The following is an 18,513-nucleotide window of genomic DNA, read 5'->3' as shown; positions in this document are numbered from 1 at the left end:
GGAACATGTGGGTGGATAATAGGGATCATGTGGCGGAGAAAGAGGAGACAAAACAAGGTCTATGAGTCAGTACTTGTGTGCTGTAAGAACCTTCATCTTATGTGGCATATTGCATGATTATTCCATTGGTAACAGGCATGCCAGAGAAAGGGGATCTGTAAGTCAGTGCACGGTGGCAGAACGTGCAGACGGGGCCCTGACTTTCTTCCTCGTCCTCGTCCGTGCGGCTCAGCGTGTCCTGCGATGGCTGCCGCGATGGCTGGCTGTCCTGCTCCCACACCGTCCCCGTGCCCGTGTTGGAGCGCGACATGGTGGCCAGGCTCAGCCGGTAGGCAGACGTCGAAGTCCCCACTGTGCTTATGGAGGTCTTCCCCTGATAAGCTGTGAGGAGAGAGGGGCGGGGAGATGATGGTGGGTCACATGACAAAAGAACAGCCAATCAAGATGCGCCAAGGTGTTCCCAGAAGTACTTAGACTTAGTCTATACGCTTCATGGGTCTTAATGAATTGCTGCACTCAAAGGAGCACGTGGCTGTGCAGCCTTCTCACCAGAGCCACTGTGCACCGCCTCCTTCAGGATTTTCAGCTCGTTGTTGAACTCGGCAAACAACGAGCTCTTGCAGAGCGGCCGGGGGATGAAGCGGCGCTCTAGCTGGTCGGCAATGTGATGCCGGGCCGTGATCTCTTCCTGGGACTCGGCCGGCTGGGTTAGCAGCTGGAGGCATGGGGGGAAAGCACATTTACCCACAATGCATGGGTTTGAGTGAGGGGGACATCACTCACTATGTGCTGGTCCTTTTTTTTCTATCAGTCTAAGGATTCATTTTTCATATAAGTTCTTTAGCTATTCCTGCTATAGCAAATTTTTTCATTTGTTTGTTTATTTGTGATTCAGGTGAAATGGGACATTCTGAAGACTAAAACTGTTTAAAAAGGCATAAACAGAACAAACACTTGTTAACTGGCCAGTCAGGTCATTAATGGGTGGGTATGGGAACCAGCATGGGTCCAAACCTTGCACTGGATAAAGGGGCGGAGCAGCACGAAGATGGGGATGCGCGTGCGCACGATGAAGTCGATGAAGTCCCAGAAGGCCAGGCCGCCGACCTTGCGCAGGGCCATCTCCTTCACCTGCAGGCTGAGCCGGTACCACTGGTTTCCCAGCTGGCGCTCGAAGCACACCAGCACCACCTTCAGGGCTGGCAGAGAAGAGGCGGTTACAGTGGCCGTCAGTGCTGCCGGTTCGAGACCCAAAGGCTTGATCCTACCCTCAAGAAAGTTACTTAAGCTAATGATTTATGATGTCGTAAAGACCCAATGTGTAGCATTAACACCAGATGAAGTGCGAGGCACTTTCTGTGTTTACGTTCAGTACCTGCTTAAGCCCTTGGCTATAATGAAATGAAATTCCATGACCTCACGGCCATTGAAGTTGAACCCCAGTTAGTGATGTTGGTGATTAATACTGCACAGCACCCCCCGCCCCCCCCCAGCAGTACCCAGGTACGCAGCCTGGCTGGTGGACTCGGCCAGCCCCTCCCGGCGCATGTCCTTCCCCGTGTCGCCCGGTGTGGAGCAGTGGGCAGGTGAGCTGTCCAGCATGAAGTTCTTGCTGCGTGATGTGCTGTTGATACGGGGGGGCAGCAGGATGTTGATGACCGTTTGCAGGAGCAGGAAAACCTCTGGCTGCTCCAGGTGGGGGCTGTCTGCAGGTATGATATGGGGGTCACACATGACCATAATCGCAGTAATATGCACACAAAGGCTAACACTTGCTAATAAGCCCATATGCTAACACTCGCTAATTTGTTCATAAAGGCTGATACTAGCTAATATTCACTAACACATGCAGAAAGTCTAACGCCTGCTAACATGTACATACATTAATACTCACTAACATGCGCACAAAGACTAATACTCACTAATACTCACTAATATATAGACAAAGGCTAACATTCACTAATACCTATCAATATATGGACAAACGTTAGCATTCAGTAATACTTACCAACTGCGTACAAAGGCACGCTAGCTAATACTTACTAACATACAAAGGCTAATACTCGCTAATACTAACATGTGCACAAAGGTTAACACTCGGTAATACTTACTAACATGTGCATAAAGGCTCACAGACATGCTAATACTTGCTAACACACATGCACATTAACAGACACACACACTAACAGAGAAACACTTTGCTTCCTCATTGTCACATATCAGGAATGCTGGAGACCTGGATTCATGCCTGACCTTTGCTTCCTGACCCCACGGTCAGCACAAATGGAATTAATAGGTTAAGTAGCATCCCTTCTCGCCTCTCCTGATTGGTGAAGGGCGAAATCACGTGACTGAGGGGATAGTCATCTTTCAGAGCCTGTGATAAAAAAAGTCACAATATTTTGCTATCCTGCTGTTCTTCCTTTAGCTCACAGAGGTTGTGGCGGGATATCATTTCACTGCCTCCTGCCAGCCTACCTGAATCTGCAGGGCCACCAGGCGCACCACGGCAGTGCTGAAGGGGAGCGGTGGTGACAAATAGGGGCTCAGGTGAAGCAGCGGCAGCCCGTCGGCCACACTGGAAGGACCCACGACCCCCATCACCTAAAGCACACGCAAAGAGAGGGGCAGCGTAAGCCCAGATTCCTGCAGGAAGCCGGGCAGACGAGGCCAGGGCGAGCTGAGGGATCCTCACGAGATTGACGCAGACGTTGATGAGGGAGCGCAGGTGGGGCAGGAAGGAGATGATGGGCTGCCGTTGCAGGGTGAGGCAGATACCCTCGATGAGGCTGCTGGCTGCCTCCCACTCCACCTGTCTCCTGGGGAAAGGAGCCACGCACACGCTAATTTTCGCTACTGTGCTAACACATGCTAACGTCCTTAGCCAGGCATAGGGTGTCACACACCTAACACACACATGCTAACATTCACTAACTTGCTAACACGTGCTAATATCCGTAGCCACACACATAATAATCCACAGCCACACATGGGAGAACACACACAAGCTAACACGTGCTAACACGCTAACACGTAATATCCATAGCCACACATGGGAGGGTACACATACACACTCACTAAAATTTGCTAATATGCTAACACATGTAATATCCACGGCCACACACAGGAAGGCAAACACACACATTCACACAGTAAAATTTGCTAACATGCTAACATCCATAGCTATGCGTGAAACGGCACATATCCACGCACACACACGCGGCCCAGCACGCTCACCGGAGTGTGGGCATCTTGTGGATCTTGTTGAACATGCGGTCCAGCCTCTTGAGAATGAGGATGAGGGCTGGCCTCACTGCCTCGGCGGCCCAGTCGGTGATGGGCAGCATCTCTGTCATGTAGCGCTTCAGACCGCGGCTCTCCATGGTCAGCGTGTCATACGGGGCCAGCTTCAGCAGTGAGTGCGCGATCTCAGCAAGCCTGGTGCCAGCGGGGACACGTCCCGAGAGGACTGAACATCCCTGCGAACTTTCGGCCCTCGCTGAGCGCCCCCCTTGTGATGTCAGCGCGACGTCTCACCTCATGTGGGACTTGATGTCCAGCAGCTCCAGCGCCGTGACGCGCGGCTCGCCGGCCACGTTCTGCAGGATCTTCAGCCGAGGGCCGCAGTGCTTGTAGAACTCGGTGCAGATGTTGAGGAGCGACTCGCGTGGACGGCGGAACTCCTCGCGGGCCATGCGCTCGTCCAGCTCCTCACGGGGCATGCCCTGGCCCTCCTCCAGGAGGTGCAGATTATCTCTAAGGCCACCATGAGCGTCACTGAACGTCATTTCGCACACACGAAACTAGCTTGTGAATTTTCAGAGTGCAGTACAGCACATACGATTATAATGACATCATCCCTGTATCAGACAGACACGATCTCCAACCACCCCCCCCCCACCCCATACTTAGCCACTCATAACATCACGCCTTAATCTGTCCTCACCGGGTGTTGGCGCCCCCAGACATGGTGTGGTTGGCTGTGGTCGCTCCCTTGTGGCCCTGGTCACAGCGACTCATCTGGGGGGCTGTCATGGGCCTGATGGGGGCCACAGTGAAACAGGTGAGCGTGTGTGTGTCTAGAGCGTGTGTGCATGTGCGGGGGCAGGCCTTCTGACCGCGTGAGGGCCTCCACGCTGTACAGCAGGGCCTGCAGCGAGGTTGCCAGGGCCGCGATGGCTGCTATCTCATCGCGGGCCGCCGAAGCTGACTCCAGGGCTATGGTGCTGCTCTTCAGCTTCTGTAGGAAGCAGGGCACCAGAGCTTCCAGAACCATCAGCATCTGCAGACTGGCAGGGGTTTGGCGTGAGCTCAGGGTTTGTTAATGTCATGAACACTCACACACGGTGGAAAACGCTCACCATTCCGCCCACACCCACACGCAAACGTACTTAGACGTCCTGCAGAGCAGCGCCTCACAGGCTCAGTTCCACCTCCATAATGTTCCTTAGTTGCCGAGGTGAGAATATAATCCAAAAAAGACTTAGGCTTTCGGCCATCTCAACAGCCGGATGTTTCAGAAACGCCCTGTTTTGCTTTTGGTCGTCCTACGGCCATCTGTCGCATCACGTGACTTACCTGCGGAAGGACTCGGGGGCGTACGCCACGACAGTCACGCACAGCTTGATGGACTCGCTGATGGAGAAAGCCAGGTCTTCATTACCATAGCAGAAGTCTGAAGAGATGAGAGAGAACATAGCAAGCAACACAATAATTAGCAATTATTCCTTCTATGTAGAGTTTATGCTTAATAAATAGCGTTAATACTTCATATATAGACTTTAGACTTTATTTTATGCCCTGAGTCACTCTTGCCCCAGGGGACTGAAAGTATTGTGGCCTCATTTGGATTTTTGCTTTCATGCTGTTACATGCTGTCCCCTTTAGATTTCAGAAGTGATGTCTAGAGATTGAACCTTTTCCATCATAGTTATGTTACACACAGTCTAAGAGTCCTGGGGCCTGTATCAGAAAGTTGGATTTCTTGCTTACTCAGACTTCATCTTCATTTACTTACATTTAGCCCTTGTTCCCTATGGCTAACAAGTTATCTACCTAACCAACAAATCTGGCTTCGTGATACAGGCCCCAGGTCTTGTTCAGTTTGTGGTAGTCTTGTCTGTGTGACATGAGCGTTAGGGTGAAAGGTCATATGGTGTCCGACGGTGTGCCGTAAATGTACCCAGAGATCGGAGGGGCTTCTCAGCCTTGACGAGCTCTAAGGCATCCAGTGTGTCCGGGGTCTCTCCCTCTAGGGACACCAGCAGGTCGAAGAGGCACTGTGCAGAGACACCTTTGGACAGGCCTGTGCTGGTGCTGGTCTGGAGGAGGGGCATGCAGTTATCAGGGTGAGGATAAGCAAGAAGACAAGGCCCAGAGGAGTGCACAGTCCCGAGGCAGCCTGCCTGTGCTCACACCCACCCGAGGCAGCCTGCCTGTGCTCACACCCACCCGAGGCAGCCTGCCTGTGCTCACACCCACCCGAGGCATGAGGTGACAGGCCTCTCACCGTAAACTCCAGCAAGGGGGCCACACTGGCAAACAGCTGCAGGATGAAGGGCTTGCGGTGCAACACGTAGAACTGACGGAAACAGAACTCCATACCCTGCCGCAGCAGTGGGTTGCTCTCGTAGTCGGCATAAGCCTGAAACGGCAGGTAGAGGGGTCGACTGGTCATAAGAGACAAGAGCCACAGCGCCCCCTAGCCCAAGTAGCCTGTCACTTATGCTGCTCTGTGACTGTGTTCATGGTTAGGGCGGCCGATTGAAAGATATTTTGAAGATAAAAAAGAATATAAGTATAATTTACTGAACTGTAAGTTTAACCAGGAGCATCACTAGAGATTTACAAGAAGGGAGACTAAACCATTATTAGTGGCATCTGATTTTAATGGAAATTAATTAATGGGGTACTATTTAAAATAATTAATGTATAATTATTTGGTTTATGAACATTTTAGGTAGTCTAAAACCCTGAGTTTAACCCTCCGAAAAGCACTTTGAATATGTGTCCACTTTGCATCTCTGTTAAGCCAGACATTGTGTCCCCCGTGTCCAGTGAGGCACGATTAAGGGACACCCGTTTTGATCCTCTGTTTCCCTTCGGCTAATACACCACATGGGATACACAGCTGTGCTGGGGTCAGATCCCTTTAGCTGAAGGTGCACTGGGGGCACCACTGGGAACAGACACCAGTTTAATACTGAATCTGTTGTGTGATCTGGTTTGCGTATTCAGTTGGATCGTATAATACAGCACAGAGAGGTTTATCAGAACACCTGCCAGACGACACTCACCTGTAGCATGGTGGGCAGGATCCACTGGTAGCCACTGAGTGAGAAGAGGTGGTTGAAGTGCACAGCTGTGTTGATGGCAGTGGCAGTGTACTGCCTGAGGAGGGCGCTGTCCTCTGGGTGAAGCAGAAGGGCCCCATTGAGTACATTGAGGAAGAGCATGATCTCGTCTCCCCAGGGGTACTCACTGGGCATTCCCAGGAACATCTCCTCCAGCAGTTTAATCCACAAGACCTTGTGAAGGGTGTCCAGGCCAAACAACTCCTTACCTGGAGACACACAGGTACAACGGGCGTGTTATTTTGTGGAAATTCAAAGTGAAATGTATTTATGAAGGACATTTAAAAACAACTGTTGATGAAAGTACTGTGCAAGATCAGCAGAAAAGAAAGAAAGAAAGAAAGAAAGAAAGAAAGAAAGAAAAAGAAAGAAAGGGAATTGAAAAGGGGATACAAGGAAAGATAGATTCATCACATAAACACCAATATAGAAACATAAGTGGTTAGGAGTTTTGAAATATCCCTCATTCTCTAATTTAGAAATTAGAAACTAGAAGTTAGAATGAGAGACACGTCAATTCTGGCCTCATGTGTCCTGTTAAATGCAGATAGTCTGGGGGGCACACCCTGAGACTCGCTGAAGAGGGAGAACTCGGCGTCGATGGCGGTGCGAGGGAAGGAGGGCAGCCGGAGGAGGTCCTCCTGCAGCAGGGAGACGTGGGACTGCTTGTGCGCGGCCGGCATGCGCTGTGTGAGGGCGATGAGGAAGAGCACGCGGCCAACCTCCTCCAGCTTCCGGGAGAACACCTGGGGAGACGCCAAGTGGGCTCAGAGGTCACGTGGCATGGCAGCCAAAAGGGGGAAATGGGGGACTGCTGTGGTTATAAGACAACATCTGACAGCTAGTACCTAACAACCTGATCGTCTCTGAATTTGCTTCAACATGTCACGACCATGACTGAGTAAGCTGTTGTATAGACAGATGGATGGATGGAGAACTCCATCTCTTCCCCACCTGCTTCTGAATGAGTTCTTGGCCCTTCTCTGGCAGCATATGGACCAGGTTCAGCTGGGGAGACACGGACCTGCGGAACGGGTAGATGTCTCTCACGTAGGTCTGCAGAGGGAACAGTGAACCTGTTAGTAAAGGGGCAGCCTCCATCAGGTTGGGGTTCAAGTACACTTCATGCTTTTGCTCCAAGGGAAATCCATCCCATTACAGCATCGTGAAGAGCAGCAGCCAACCTTGGAGTAGTGTATGAGGTTCCAGCGTTTGTCCATGAGGAAATAGTGTGCAGAACGGGCCTCAGGAATATTGAAGAACTCCAGGCACTCCTGTGGGATGTACGCTCCCGTTAGTCCATTAAGATTAACTGACTGGAGTCCAATTCTGACCAAAGGATAACTCTGTCTTATTATATTTTAGATATATTAGTCTCTATTCAGCTCTTTATAACCGTCTCACTAGCGTCACCTACTCCTCCCGGCCACAAGGGGCGCCATGTCACACATGCTCACCTTCAGTACTGCCTCAAACTGCGTGTCCTCATGCACAGGCAGCTGGGTAGGGATGTCGCATTCATTCTGCCCATGCACCACCAAGGTCTTCGTTCCTGTGCACACAGCATGCAAGACAGCATCAGTACCCGGCCTACACGGTATCAATGACCCACTGAAGGTGATGACACTTGCCGTCACCACCCCCCCCACCTGCTACGGCTTACGGTTTATGATGTCACTGCTTTCACGGGCTACCTAGAGAGTACCTGGCATGGAGGCAGTGACCAGCAGCTTGACCTCACATTGCTCCTTCTTCATGGTCTGCTTCAGGTCTTTAAAGAAGAGGCCCTCCACATATCCCACCACCTCCCATAGGAAGGTCAGCGTGGCAGAGATGGCATCCATTCCCCACTCACACGGCGTCCGTACGAAATACATGATCAGGCCCACCTGAGGTCCAGAAATGAGGGAAGGTGGAGAACCAGGCTCACTCTCAATATCACTGCAGGACAAATGTGGCTATAGGCACTCTCCATGTCTGTGTTTCACAATCCGGTCCTCGGGAAAACCCAGACAGTCCACGTTTTTGGTCCATCCCTACCATGAGCTGGGAGGAAGTATAAACATGGACTGTCTGGAGGTCCCCGAGGACCGGGTTGAGAAACACAGCTCTACAGCACTCCCAGACAAACATAGCTGTAGAAAAAGGAGCTCGGAGTCTACAAGGGGCACCATCTTACCAAGTAGTTGAAGAGGATGTGTGAGGTCTGAGCAGGTAGGTCGCCAATGTTCAGCAGCAACTTCCTCAGCATATACATCAGCTCATCCTGAAGTGACAGAAGGACAGGATGAGCCTTAAGGGGTATCTCATGACCGCCTGTCAAAGCTGGTTACTTTCACAGTGTCGTGTTAACATGTACTGCCATTATTCCATGACAGCCTCACAAATTAAGTGTTTGTACATCCTCTAGAAAAGTAGTTCTGAAGTCAGCAGGAAATGCTAAAACGCAGACTGCTGAATGTACTAGGTCTACGTTCATCCTGCATAAATCTTTCTATAGAAACAGCAAGGCTCAGAAGAATTACTAGTGATGGCTAAATGAAGTTTTATGAACCATGTTCTGTATTTTTTGACCGCACCGAATTGGTTTGCTTTGGGGCATGAACTGAGCCTTTTTTGAACGGAGAGCACCATCTAGTGGTGTGAGAAAATACAGCAATTGGTTCATGTAGCTTACTTCATGACTTACTTAAGTGCTTAAGAAAAAGTTATTAAAGTGCCAGGCCCATCTGGTTAGCATCTGCTAACAAGTGAATGGTGCTCAGAAGTGAAAGTGCTGCAGAGGCTGGTAATATATCAGGCATCATGTGCCAGGTCCCACCTGTCTGTTGCTGACCGTCAGTTTCTCCAGGAAATGCCTGAGCACCAAGGCCGGGTCCTCAATCAGGCAGTTCCACAGAACCTGCTGGGCCACCGCACTCACTTGGTCACACAGGGGGAGCCCGAGGAGGGGGCGGGGTCAATCAGAGGATAACCATAGCCATCCCTAAAACAACTGAGCTCTAGGGGCGATACCTCAACAATGACCCATGATGTGGCTGGAAATTCTGACCAAAATGCACCTCTTCCCACCCAATTTTATATGTAAATATATACAATCAAGGGCCCCTGTAAAGTGCTGCGCCCCCCGAATCTGCCAGGGTATCCATATTTCTACTGAGCCCTTGGCCATTACTACAGAGCCAGACATTTTACTCAGGGCGTGTATTTGGGATATTGGCCAACATACTCCTGGTGATGTGACTTTTCACTATGACAGGAAGCAGTTCCCTGTCCTGCGGGCACCGCGCCCTACCTGCCACGCCATCCTCCCGCACTTCGCCGTCTTCCATCAGGTGCACGATGGGCAGCACGGCGGCACAAATGCACGCTGGGAACACGGCCTGCGGGGGCTGGAGCACGTGGTGTGTGGGCGTGTGTTCCGTGGTATTCTCCTCATCTGCCGGGGGCAGAAGCAGGAGCCGGCTATTTAGTCACTGGTTCCAGAACTTTCTAACACAAACACAACTACCAAAGGGAAGGCAGCATCTAAACATGCACATCAACTTTCTATGCCACAGATGCAGGGTGGCAAAGTGGCTTAGTGAGTAGGGTATCACTATAGACTCACACCTCCATGGCAGGGTATTTACATACTGACCCTGATCTATGGGTATATGAGTTTGCACATTCCTCCAATGTTCTCCCTCACTTAACAGATGCCAGCTGGCATCATTAAATTGGCTATAGACTGGTACCCCATCCAGAATGTCTTATGCCCTTTATACTGTGTCCCTGTACTGGAGAAATGATTAGAAGATGGATGGCTAGCTTAGGCAGATGTTTGGAGAAGGGCCTGACTGCAGAACATTGGACGACCACTAGCAGGACCTCCACTGTGGGGTTGGAAATCACATGACCTCCACATCTGACCCGGAGATGACACTGCTGAAAAGAGCTAAGTAGGCTGAACACATAGATAGATAGCACCTACCTAATTTCCTTTAAAATTATGAAGATGGATATTTATCAAAATACGTTCTGCATAAAGCTGAGAGTTTCACACCGAAATAGCAAATGTAAAATAGACTATTAATGTCCGTTCCCAGAGTTGCACTAATATCACTGAAATTGCACTTGTGTCAAATATCCAGCTCTGTTGTGGTGGTCATGTGATTTGAGGCCTCCTAGTGGAGGTACTGGCTCTCTATCAAAAGTTTGCATGACATCATGACCAGGCCAGGAGTGGAGGTCATGTGATTTCTGGCCCCAGCAGTGGAGGTCTCCCAAGTGGAGGTCGCCTAGTGTTTTGCAGCCAAATCCTCCTGGATGCATGTAGTATGCTACAGCCTATTGTGCTTTCATATAAGCTATACATAAACATCAACTATACATAATAATAAAACTATACGTATTTGTGAAAGATCGCTGTTGTGTGTTGGCAGGGGTTATTCTAGGATTTTTTAAGGTGGGGGACAACCTTTTCATTAGCCAGTGATGTGTTTTTAGTTGAGTGACAGGGTAGGGGGCACTCGAGGAGCCAATCAGCTTTAAACTGAGGCTTGTGCCCCTGTGCCCCCGCCCCTGTATACTCCCCAGTGTGTCTGAGAGCCGGCTTGCACACTCTAAGCCCAGTGGCCCCTTGCTGACCTTCGGCACTGACGATGGAGCGCACCGACCAGGTGGAGCCCCTGCGGAAGGAGTAGTTGCGGTGGGAGTTGCTGGAGGCGCAGGAGGGGCTCACTGACAGGCGGCGGGACGCCAGGTTCACCACTTCTTCTGCTGACGAGGAAGAAGGGGCACCTGGTCAGGTGCTGATGGGGCCGCGGGCCCCCACTTTGCTGGCCTGTCACATGTTCTCTGCTGCTTGACGTCACACACTGTGAACATCTCATTGCATGCTGATTATTTTCGCCCTGTCCATATGTTTAGAGTTTGATAAAGCCATCACTGTACCCTGGATCCTATACCCATTGAGGATCCCGTGAGCTACGACCCCCTTGACACAGATTAAGATAAACTTTCTTCTTGAAGCCACACCATCTCTGTATCATTTGATAAAACTTCCATAAGCGTATCTTCAACACTCAATTATATAATTTTCTGAGAATATTTTGACTAAACTTACCTGGTTTTCTGTGCCAGTGAAGTGTCGGAGTCCTAACCCTAACGCTGTCTTAATCTTATTTATTATCCTTTTACGTGATTTTGTTTTGCTTTGTTTAATGCATTTCCTTTTGAGCAGAGTCGCGGAAGCAGTTGGGACAGCATTTCAATGCGCAGATGCATAGTGTGTGTTTGTGCACGTCGCAAATAAAACTCGAGCTTGAAGATGAATGCTTCTGCGCAAGAGAGGCAGAGCCTGTGGGACGGCAAAACCTTCACCTTCCTCCTCCTGCTCTGGAGGCGGACTGCAGGTGGGCTCGTAGCAAGCCTCCTGCGTGATGGCGATGGCAGTGATGATGCTGGCCTCCCGGCCCAGACGTCGCTTCTCCTCCTCCTGTTGCAGGTTCTTCAGAATGTGTTCCGCCCGCTGGTGGGACCGGGACACTGCACGCGCTGAAAAGGACTTCTGCACGGCCGGGGGGAGGGATGGTGCATTAACAGATGATCTGGGATACGATAAGCTGGACCAAGTCAACAACACGTCTGAACAGTGGAGACACAGCAGATTGTTGTAGCCAGATAGGAGGACATTGTGTTTCATGCATGATTAAGCTGGGCTGTGAATTTTATAGACTGTTGTATCCTTAGTGTGGATTTTGAGGCACTGAACTCCTCATACCCTCTGCAACATCCGCTCCCAGTTCATCCCCTCAAAGGTCCTCCCAAACCCACAGATCCTATTCGTACAGTCAGACTGTTGACATTAGTAGGCACTTACAGACTGGTCCTCATTGATTGGGTCCTGGACACTGCCTGCATTCTGAGGGACCCAGGGGGGGTCAAATATGGGCACACAGGGCATGCCCAGGATTGGGGAGGGTAGGGTGAAGTTGATGCTTGGAGGTGGTATCTGCAGATACATGCAAACATAGATATCAACGTGGAGATCCACGTCCTTCACACAGTGAAAGGTCCATTTACTCATGAGATCATGGGTTTCGGGTTAGGATTCCACCGCTGACTTAACCATGAGTAGCAGCACTGTCTTACTTAAGCACAGCTGAGGAGGCACACTGCTTTGAAGATCACCTTGAAGATCTGTTGGGCTCCCTCCTCCATGCGGGGCCACACCTGGTACCGGAACCGCCACAGGGTGTAGAACTTCAGCACCGAGTTTATGCGCTGCCCTGCCTCCTGGTGGTTGAACTCCGCCATCATCATGTCGGTGACTGTGTCGGGCACCTTCACCGCACACAGCAGGAACATGGCGGCTGGGAGAGAAAAAGACAGAGAGACAGGCGCACTGACTTTTAATGAATCTTGTGAGTGGAATCAGCACAAACCCGAAGAGCATGAAGCTTTACGATGCAGTGACAAAGACCGTCCTGTAGGAGGTGCTCACCGGCTGCTGCAGCCATGTGCTCATCCACACTGAGCAGCAGCTCCCAGGCCGCTGGCTGCACGTCCCCATACATCTCCTCCGTCAGAATGGGGGCCGCCTTGATTAGCAGGGACAAGGGTGCAGGCGACAGGCTCATCACCTGTGTCGGGGGAAGGGTGTTGGGTTAGGGCTATGTTTAGGGTTAGACTGTCAGAGAGGGCTGGATAGGTGAGTGAGGAAACCTGGTTGCGGATGTACTTGAGCATGCCCGTGTCCTTCTTCCCCTCCGCGTTGCTGTCAGTGGGCTGTTTCTTCATGGAAGGTGTCCGGAGGCAGGATTTGTCTGAGCACTGGAGTCACACAGGGGGTCTTTGTGAGAGTCACAATCCCGGTCCACCCACCTCGTTTCCCTCAGAGCCAGTCCCAGCACAAATAACACATAAAAAAGCATGTATCTTTTCACAGTGTGAAAAAAGCTGATACAGAAATACAGACTAAATGCAATGCAGGGCATTTAATCAGAAGATCAGTTTGATGTCACATCCATAACACATATAGAATGCTAAGCATTTGTAGCATGTTAGTGAATATATGCATTTGAAAATATATGCAAATTTACTCATTCATACTAAATTGTGGAGGCACTTTGCAAATATGAGCTTAAATGTCACATCCATAATGCTGGAACTGCCTACAAGAAAAGGAGCCATTTTTGGGCACAGGGTCATGCGATGCTTGATCGCCCGATACATTTTTCTGTATGAACTTATACACACTGTCTACGGTAGAGGGATAGTTGCTATGGTAACAGCACCGTGCACGTGCACACGTATGCATCCTAAGAACCTGGCGCCTGGGTGAGTGCTCGGTGCCCAGGACATCCCCGGTGCCCCCACCTCCTTGGCCTTCTTGGCACGGGGGCCAGTGCTAGCAGCAGGGCCGTCCACCGCCTCTCCATAGAGCAGCTTGATGGCGCGCACCAGACGGGCGCACGAGCGGCTGTGGTACTGATAGCAGCGGGGGTGGCAGAAGTCCACGTGGGTACAGATGAAGCTCTGCTGGTTGCACAACAGGATCATGATCTGCGGAATGGGCACAGGAGGCTGTGTGGTAGGGCATTATGGATAGACGGTAGGCTATGAGCCTAATGCCAGAATGTATGTCATTTATTATAGGTGTCACGGGCTAATGGTATCTGAATGCATTTGAGCCCGAAGAGCCGACATCCCAGAACAGAACCTTCAGTACCTTCGAGAGTGCAAAGCTGGGCCCTTCGCTGATAACATTTGCCTATGCTCAGAAATAAGCCCCTCCCTGAAGAAGTGTCACCTACGTGGAGCCAGGACATGTTGCGGTGGTAGTTCTCCTCAGTCCCACCAGTGCTGAGTCCCTCTGGTTCTATGCTGGGTTCACTGGTGCTCCAGGGACTTCCTGTGGAAGCACACACGTGTCTGTTCAGCCACATGCCTCCTAACGTCAGGGAAAACTCAGCTACCAACATTAGCAATGATGTCACTGGGTCTGCTGGTACTAGCCCATTACTCACTGCTGGGTAACAGGAATCAATTGGAGTATCTCAAGGACAGCAAGTTACTGCTACTTACCAATGTCTGTGACCGTGTCCCTGCTCTGGGACAGCAGGCCCTCCTCGTTTTCCGACTCCGAATCCTGCCGGGACAGCTTGGTGCTCTTCAGGCTGCCGGCCCGGCGGATGGAGGACAGGGAGCCGCCCTTCTTCACCCGAAAGCTACGGGCACCCTTGATCTGCAGCAGGCGGGAGCCCCCGATGCGGATCTTCCTGATTGGAGCTGTGGTGTGCAGGGACCAGAGCAGCCACAAGCGAGCATATTAACGCATCTCAGAGGTCAAGGTGCATCAGAGCTCGGTAGAAATATGGCAACCGTCTTCGCTAATGCACCCAACCTACTCTGGCTATGAGAAGTGTACATGGGGAACACAATCCTGCAGCGGGTCCCACATCAGGAAGTTGACCATGACTGTATTCAGAAAGTTCATTATATAGTGAATCAGCAAATTCGTAGTATTGTTCAAATTGCCAACTGTATATTTCATTCACTATATATGCACTATAAAATTTCCACGAGTCACATCAAAATATAGCGAACAGAAGCTGTACCCTACATCGGGAGCTGTACCTACATCGGGAGCTGTACCTGCATCGGGAGCTGTACCCTACATTGGGAGCTGTACCTACACCGGGAGCTGTATCCTACACCGGGAGCTATACCCTACATCGGGAGCTGTACCCCACATCGGGAGCTGTACCTACATCGGGAGCTGTACCTACATCGGGAGCTGTACCCTGCATCGGGAGCTGTACCCTACATCGGGAGCTATACCCTACATCGGGAGCTATACCCTACATTGGGAGCTGTACCTACATCGGGACCTGTACCTACATCGGGAGCTATACCCTACATCGGGACCTGTACCTACATCGGGAGCTGTATCCTACATCGGGAGCTATACCCTACATCGGGAGCTATACCCTACATTGGGAGCTGTACCTACATCGGGACCTGTACCTACATCGGGAGCTATACCCTACATCGGGACCTGTACCTACATCCGGAGCTATACCCTACATCGGGAGCTATATCCTACATTGGGAGCTGTACCCTACATTGGGACCTGTACCTACATCGGGAGCTATACCCTACATCGGGAGCTATACCCTACATTGGGAGCTGTACCTACATCGGGACCTGTACCTACATCGGGAGCTATACCCTACATCGGGACCTGTACCTACATCCGGAGCTATACCCTACATCGGGAGCTATATCCTACATTGGGAGCTGTACCCTACATTGGGAGCTGTACCTACATCGGGACCTGTACCTACATCGGGAGCTGTACCCTACATCGGGAGCTATACCCTACATTGGGAGCTGTACCTACATCGGGACCTGTACCTACATCGGGAGCTGTACCCTACATCGGGAGCTATACCCTACATCGGGAGCTATACCCTACATTGGGAGCTGTACCCTACATCGGGAGCTATACCCTACATCGGGAGCTATACCCTACATTGGGAGCTGTACCTACATCGAGACCTGTACCTACATTGGGAGCTGTACCCTACATCGGGAGCTGTACCTACATCGGGATCTGTACCCTACATCGGGATTTGTACCCTACATTGGGAGCTGTACCCTACATCGGGATCTGTACCCTACATTGGGAGCTGTACCCTACATCGGGAGCTGTACCCTACCTAGACCATTGTGCACTGCAGGCTGTCACGTAAATGTTGGAACCATATTTGAGAAACTTTGCTCGGTCTGAACAGTAACTGCTAGCCATTGTTAAGTAGCGTGCTTATGAAATACTTGGACATGAGTTATAACCACAGTGGCGAGACTACCGCTGTTTAAAAATAAAATGCCATTTTAATGTATTTGAATAGTATGTTGAAGATTAGTACATAATACAGTCTGCATCATGCTTGCATAGGTGAGTACATTACAATAAACATTACAGATAATTATGCAGCAGCATAACATTCCCCTAGTGACTGAAACGGATCAAACCCTGACCGCCCTTGTACCCTAGTCAGTGTTTTATACAGTGAACACTATAAAGTGAGTGAGTGGATAAGCTGACATTCCAAACTCAGCCCATAGTCATCTAGGTCTAATGTGACAGTGCATCATGCAGTGAGTTAGTGTCAGTACACTGAACGTGACCATACGGGTTCGACCTGTAACCTAACCTAGGGGCTCCTGGTTCTTCTTGTCATCACAGGCTGTGTCAGACTTGAGCGTGTGGCTGCTGCTGTTCAGCGAGTCATGGCTGTCCTCGTCATCCAGGATCCCCGCAAAACTGATCTTCCTCTCGTAGCGGTGCCGGCCCAGCTCCGGGTCCAGGCGCAGGCGACAGCTCTCCAGGTCCTGCAGGACGAGTCAGAATAATGGCAGGTGAGAGACGTCACAGCCGTCAGTGTGCGGAGCAAAAAGACACAGGCAGAGAATGAGAAGGTCAACGGACTGAAATGGCAAAAGCGGCCTGTGAGGACAGGAGCCCGGAGGGACACTGAGAAGTGGGAAGGCAGCGCCATGATGGGCATTCAACCTGAACGCTTACAGTGTTCAGTCCTACTGACCAATGGTTCTCAAACTAAGATGCCCTCTAGTGGTAGGATAATTTTAATGTCACCCCCCAAACCACTAGTCAAGAACTTGTACTGTTGTCAGGAGTGCTTTAATTCACAGGCGTACCTGGGCTGATGCTCAGGGGCCTGTGCTAACCGGGGCCTGTGCTAACCGGGGCCTGTGCTAACCGGGGTCTGTGCTAACCGGGGCCTGTGCTAACCGGGGTCTGTGCTAACCGGGGCCTGTGCTAACCAGGGCCTGTGCTAACCGGGGCCTGTGCTAACCAGGGCCTCAGCTGTCCTGTGATGGCTGCTCTACCAGCCACACAACGTTAAAGCTTAGGCCCTCATCTATAAAGGGGCTGCTTATAAAGTCGCTAATATTTTTATATGTAAATATTAAACGTAAAAGTTAAACATAAATGCTAAATGTAAATATAAATATAAATGTTAACCCTAAATGTTAAATGCTGCACTATGGAGCGGAATTCCTGCCACTTTCGTGCCGTTTGTTGTGCACTTTTTGTAAATGTTTGTAATAAAAACATCTTTTCCTTTAAAAACTTCGCTGCACCTTCGAGCCTGGCCTTATTGGTCCCTCACACACAAACATTTGAATCCCCCCCCCATCAAGGTCGACAACTTTGTTTCAGAACTATTGATATAGATTAGGGGTGGCCAATCTTATTCAGATAGGGCCAATTTCACTGGGTTTCTCACACCTGTTCTCACACCAGGGTTTGAACAGCTGACCTAAAGGTTATCCCAAAAACCTGCATACAAACTGGCCCTTTGTGGATAAGATAGCCCATCCCTGCTATAGACTTTTTATAACTATTGAAGAATGTTTTCAGTCCAGACAAGTCACTGACCACTAGGGGCTCAGCGCGGGGCCGTGGGAGACAGGGGAAAGTCTCCCTCAGAAAGGTTGTGACCTCCAGTAGCAGCTGACAGGCGGCCATCTTCAGGGCAAACGGGCAGCAGCATTTAGTCGGGTTGACCGTGTCTGCAGGACAAGACCATTAGTGTCGCGGTGCTGTAGACCACCAGAGCCGATGTAAGAGGTCAGAGACACCGGGCTCACTGTCATCTAAGAAGTCCTCCTCCTCATCCTCCTTTCGCATGCGCCGTTTACTCTCCTCGTCGTAGATGAAGCCCAGGATGTTGGCGGGACTCTCACTGTCTGAGTGGCAGAGCTCGCTCAGGCGGGTACCGATTGCCTAGGAGAGGGGCACCAAAATACATACACACATACGCATCAAGGGGGTTTCTAAGATCCATCCCATCCATCCATTTTCCAAACCGCTTATCCTATTGGGTCGCGGGGGGTCCAGAGCCTATCCGGGAAGCAATGGGCACGAGGCAGGGAACAACCCAGGATGGGGGGCCAGCCCATCGCAGGGCACACTCACACACCATTAATTCTCACATGCACACCTACGGGCAATTTAACTCCAATTAGCCTCAGCATGTCTTTGGACTGTACCCTGAGTACCTGGAGGAAACCCCACGACGACATGAGGAGAACATGCAAACTCCGCACACATGTGACCCAGACGGAGACTCGAACCCGGGTC

General features: G+C 50.7%; 1 protein-coding gene across 5 annotated transcripts in view; it reads right to left on the bottom strand.

Annotated features, from left to right (window-relative positions):
- LOC125710240 (protein unc-80 homolog) overlaps nt 1–18,513 on the bottom strand; it is a 47,811-nt gene that overhangs the window by 6,186 nt on the left and 23,112 nt on the right. For all 5 annotated transcript variants that reach the window (XM_048979775.1, XM_048979776.1, XM_048979778.1 and 2 more), the window contains 35 exons: nt 18,021–18,156; nt 17,809–17,942; nt 16,559–16,736; nt 14,424–14,627; nt 14,153–14,250; nt 13,716–13,901; nt 13,062–13,169; nt 12,841–12,979; nt 12,528–12,709; nt 12,217–12,348; nt 11,718–11,904; nt 10,983–11,114; nt 9,649–9,792; nt 9,175–9,275; nt 8,533–8,619; nt 8,059–8,242; nt 7,811–7,905; nt 7,538–7,627; nt 7,308–7,409; nt 6,919–7,099; nt 6,297–6,562; nt 5,510–5,644; nt 5,183–5,321; nt 4,579–4,675; nt 4,119–4,289; nt 3,947–4,039; nt 3,538–3,756; nt 3,238–3,438; nt 2,696–2,819; nt 2,479–2,604; nt 2,254–2,377; nt 1,500–1,706; nt 1,015–1,199; nt 550–715; nt 202–381 (listed from right to left, as the gene is read on the bottom strand). In XM_048979775.1, the coding sequence (XP_048835732.1) occupies nt 202–381; nt 550–715; nt 1,015–1,199; nt 1,500–1,706; nt 2,254–2,377; nt 2,479–2,604; nt 2,696–2,819; nt 3,238–3,438; nt 3,538–3,756; nt 3,947–4,039; nt 4,119–4,289; nt 4,579–4,675; nt 5,183–5,321; nt 5,510–5,644; nt 6,297–6,562; nt 6,919–7,099; nt 7,308–7,409; nt 7,538–7,627; nt 7,811–7,905; nt 8,059–8,242; nt 8,533–8,619; nt 9,175–9,275; nt 9,649–9,792; nt 10,983–11,114; nt 11,718–11,904; nt 12,217–12,348; nt 12,528–12,709; nt 12,841–12,979; nt 13,062–13,169; nt 13,716–13,901; nt 14,153–14,250; nt 14,424–14,627; nt 16,559–16,736; nt 17,809–17,942; nt 18,021–18,156 (5,233 nt within the window). The remainder of the gene's footprint in view (nt 1–201; nt 382–549; nt 716–1,014; nt 1,200–1,499; nt 1,707–2,253; nt 2,378–2,478; nt 2,605–2,695; nt 2,820–3,237; nt 3,439–3,537; nt 3,757–3,946; nt 4,040–4,118; nt 4,290–4,578; nt 4,676–5,182; nt 5,322–5,509; nt 5,645–6,296; nt 6,563–6,918; nt 7,100–7,307; nt 7,410–7,537; nt 7,628–7,810; nt 7,906–8,058; nt 8,243–8,532; nt 8,620–9,174; nt 9,276–9,648; nt 9,793–10,982; nt 11,115–11,717; nt 11,905–12,216; nt 12,349–12,527; nt 12,710–12,840; nt 12,980–13,061; nt 13,170–13,715; nt 13,902–14,152; nt 14,251–14,423; nt 14,628–16,558; nt 16,737–17,808; nt 17,943–18,020; nt 18,157–18,513) is intronic.

Source organism: Brienomyrus brachyistius, chromosome 16 (assembly GCF_023856365.1).
Source record: "Brienomyrus brachyistius isolate T26 chromosome 16, BBRACH_0.4, whole genome shotgun sequence".
NCBI lineage: Eukaryota > Metazoa > Chordata > Actinopteri > Osteoglossiformes > Mormyridae > Brienomyrus > Brienomyrus brachyistius.
The sequence above is the reverse complement of the archived record's forward strand: the minus strand, read 5'-3'. Positions and strand labels throughout refer to the sequence as shown.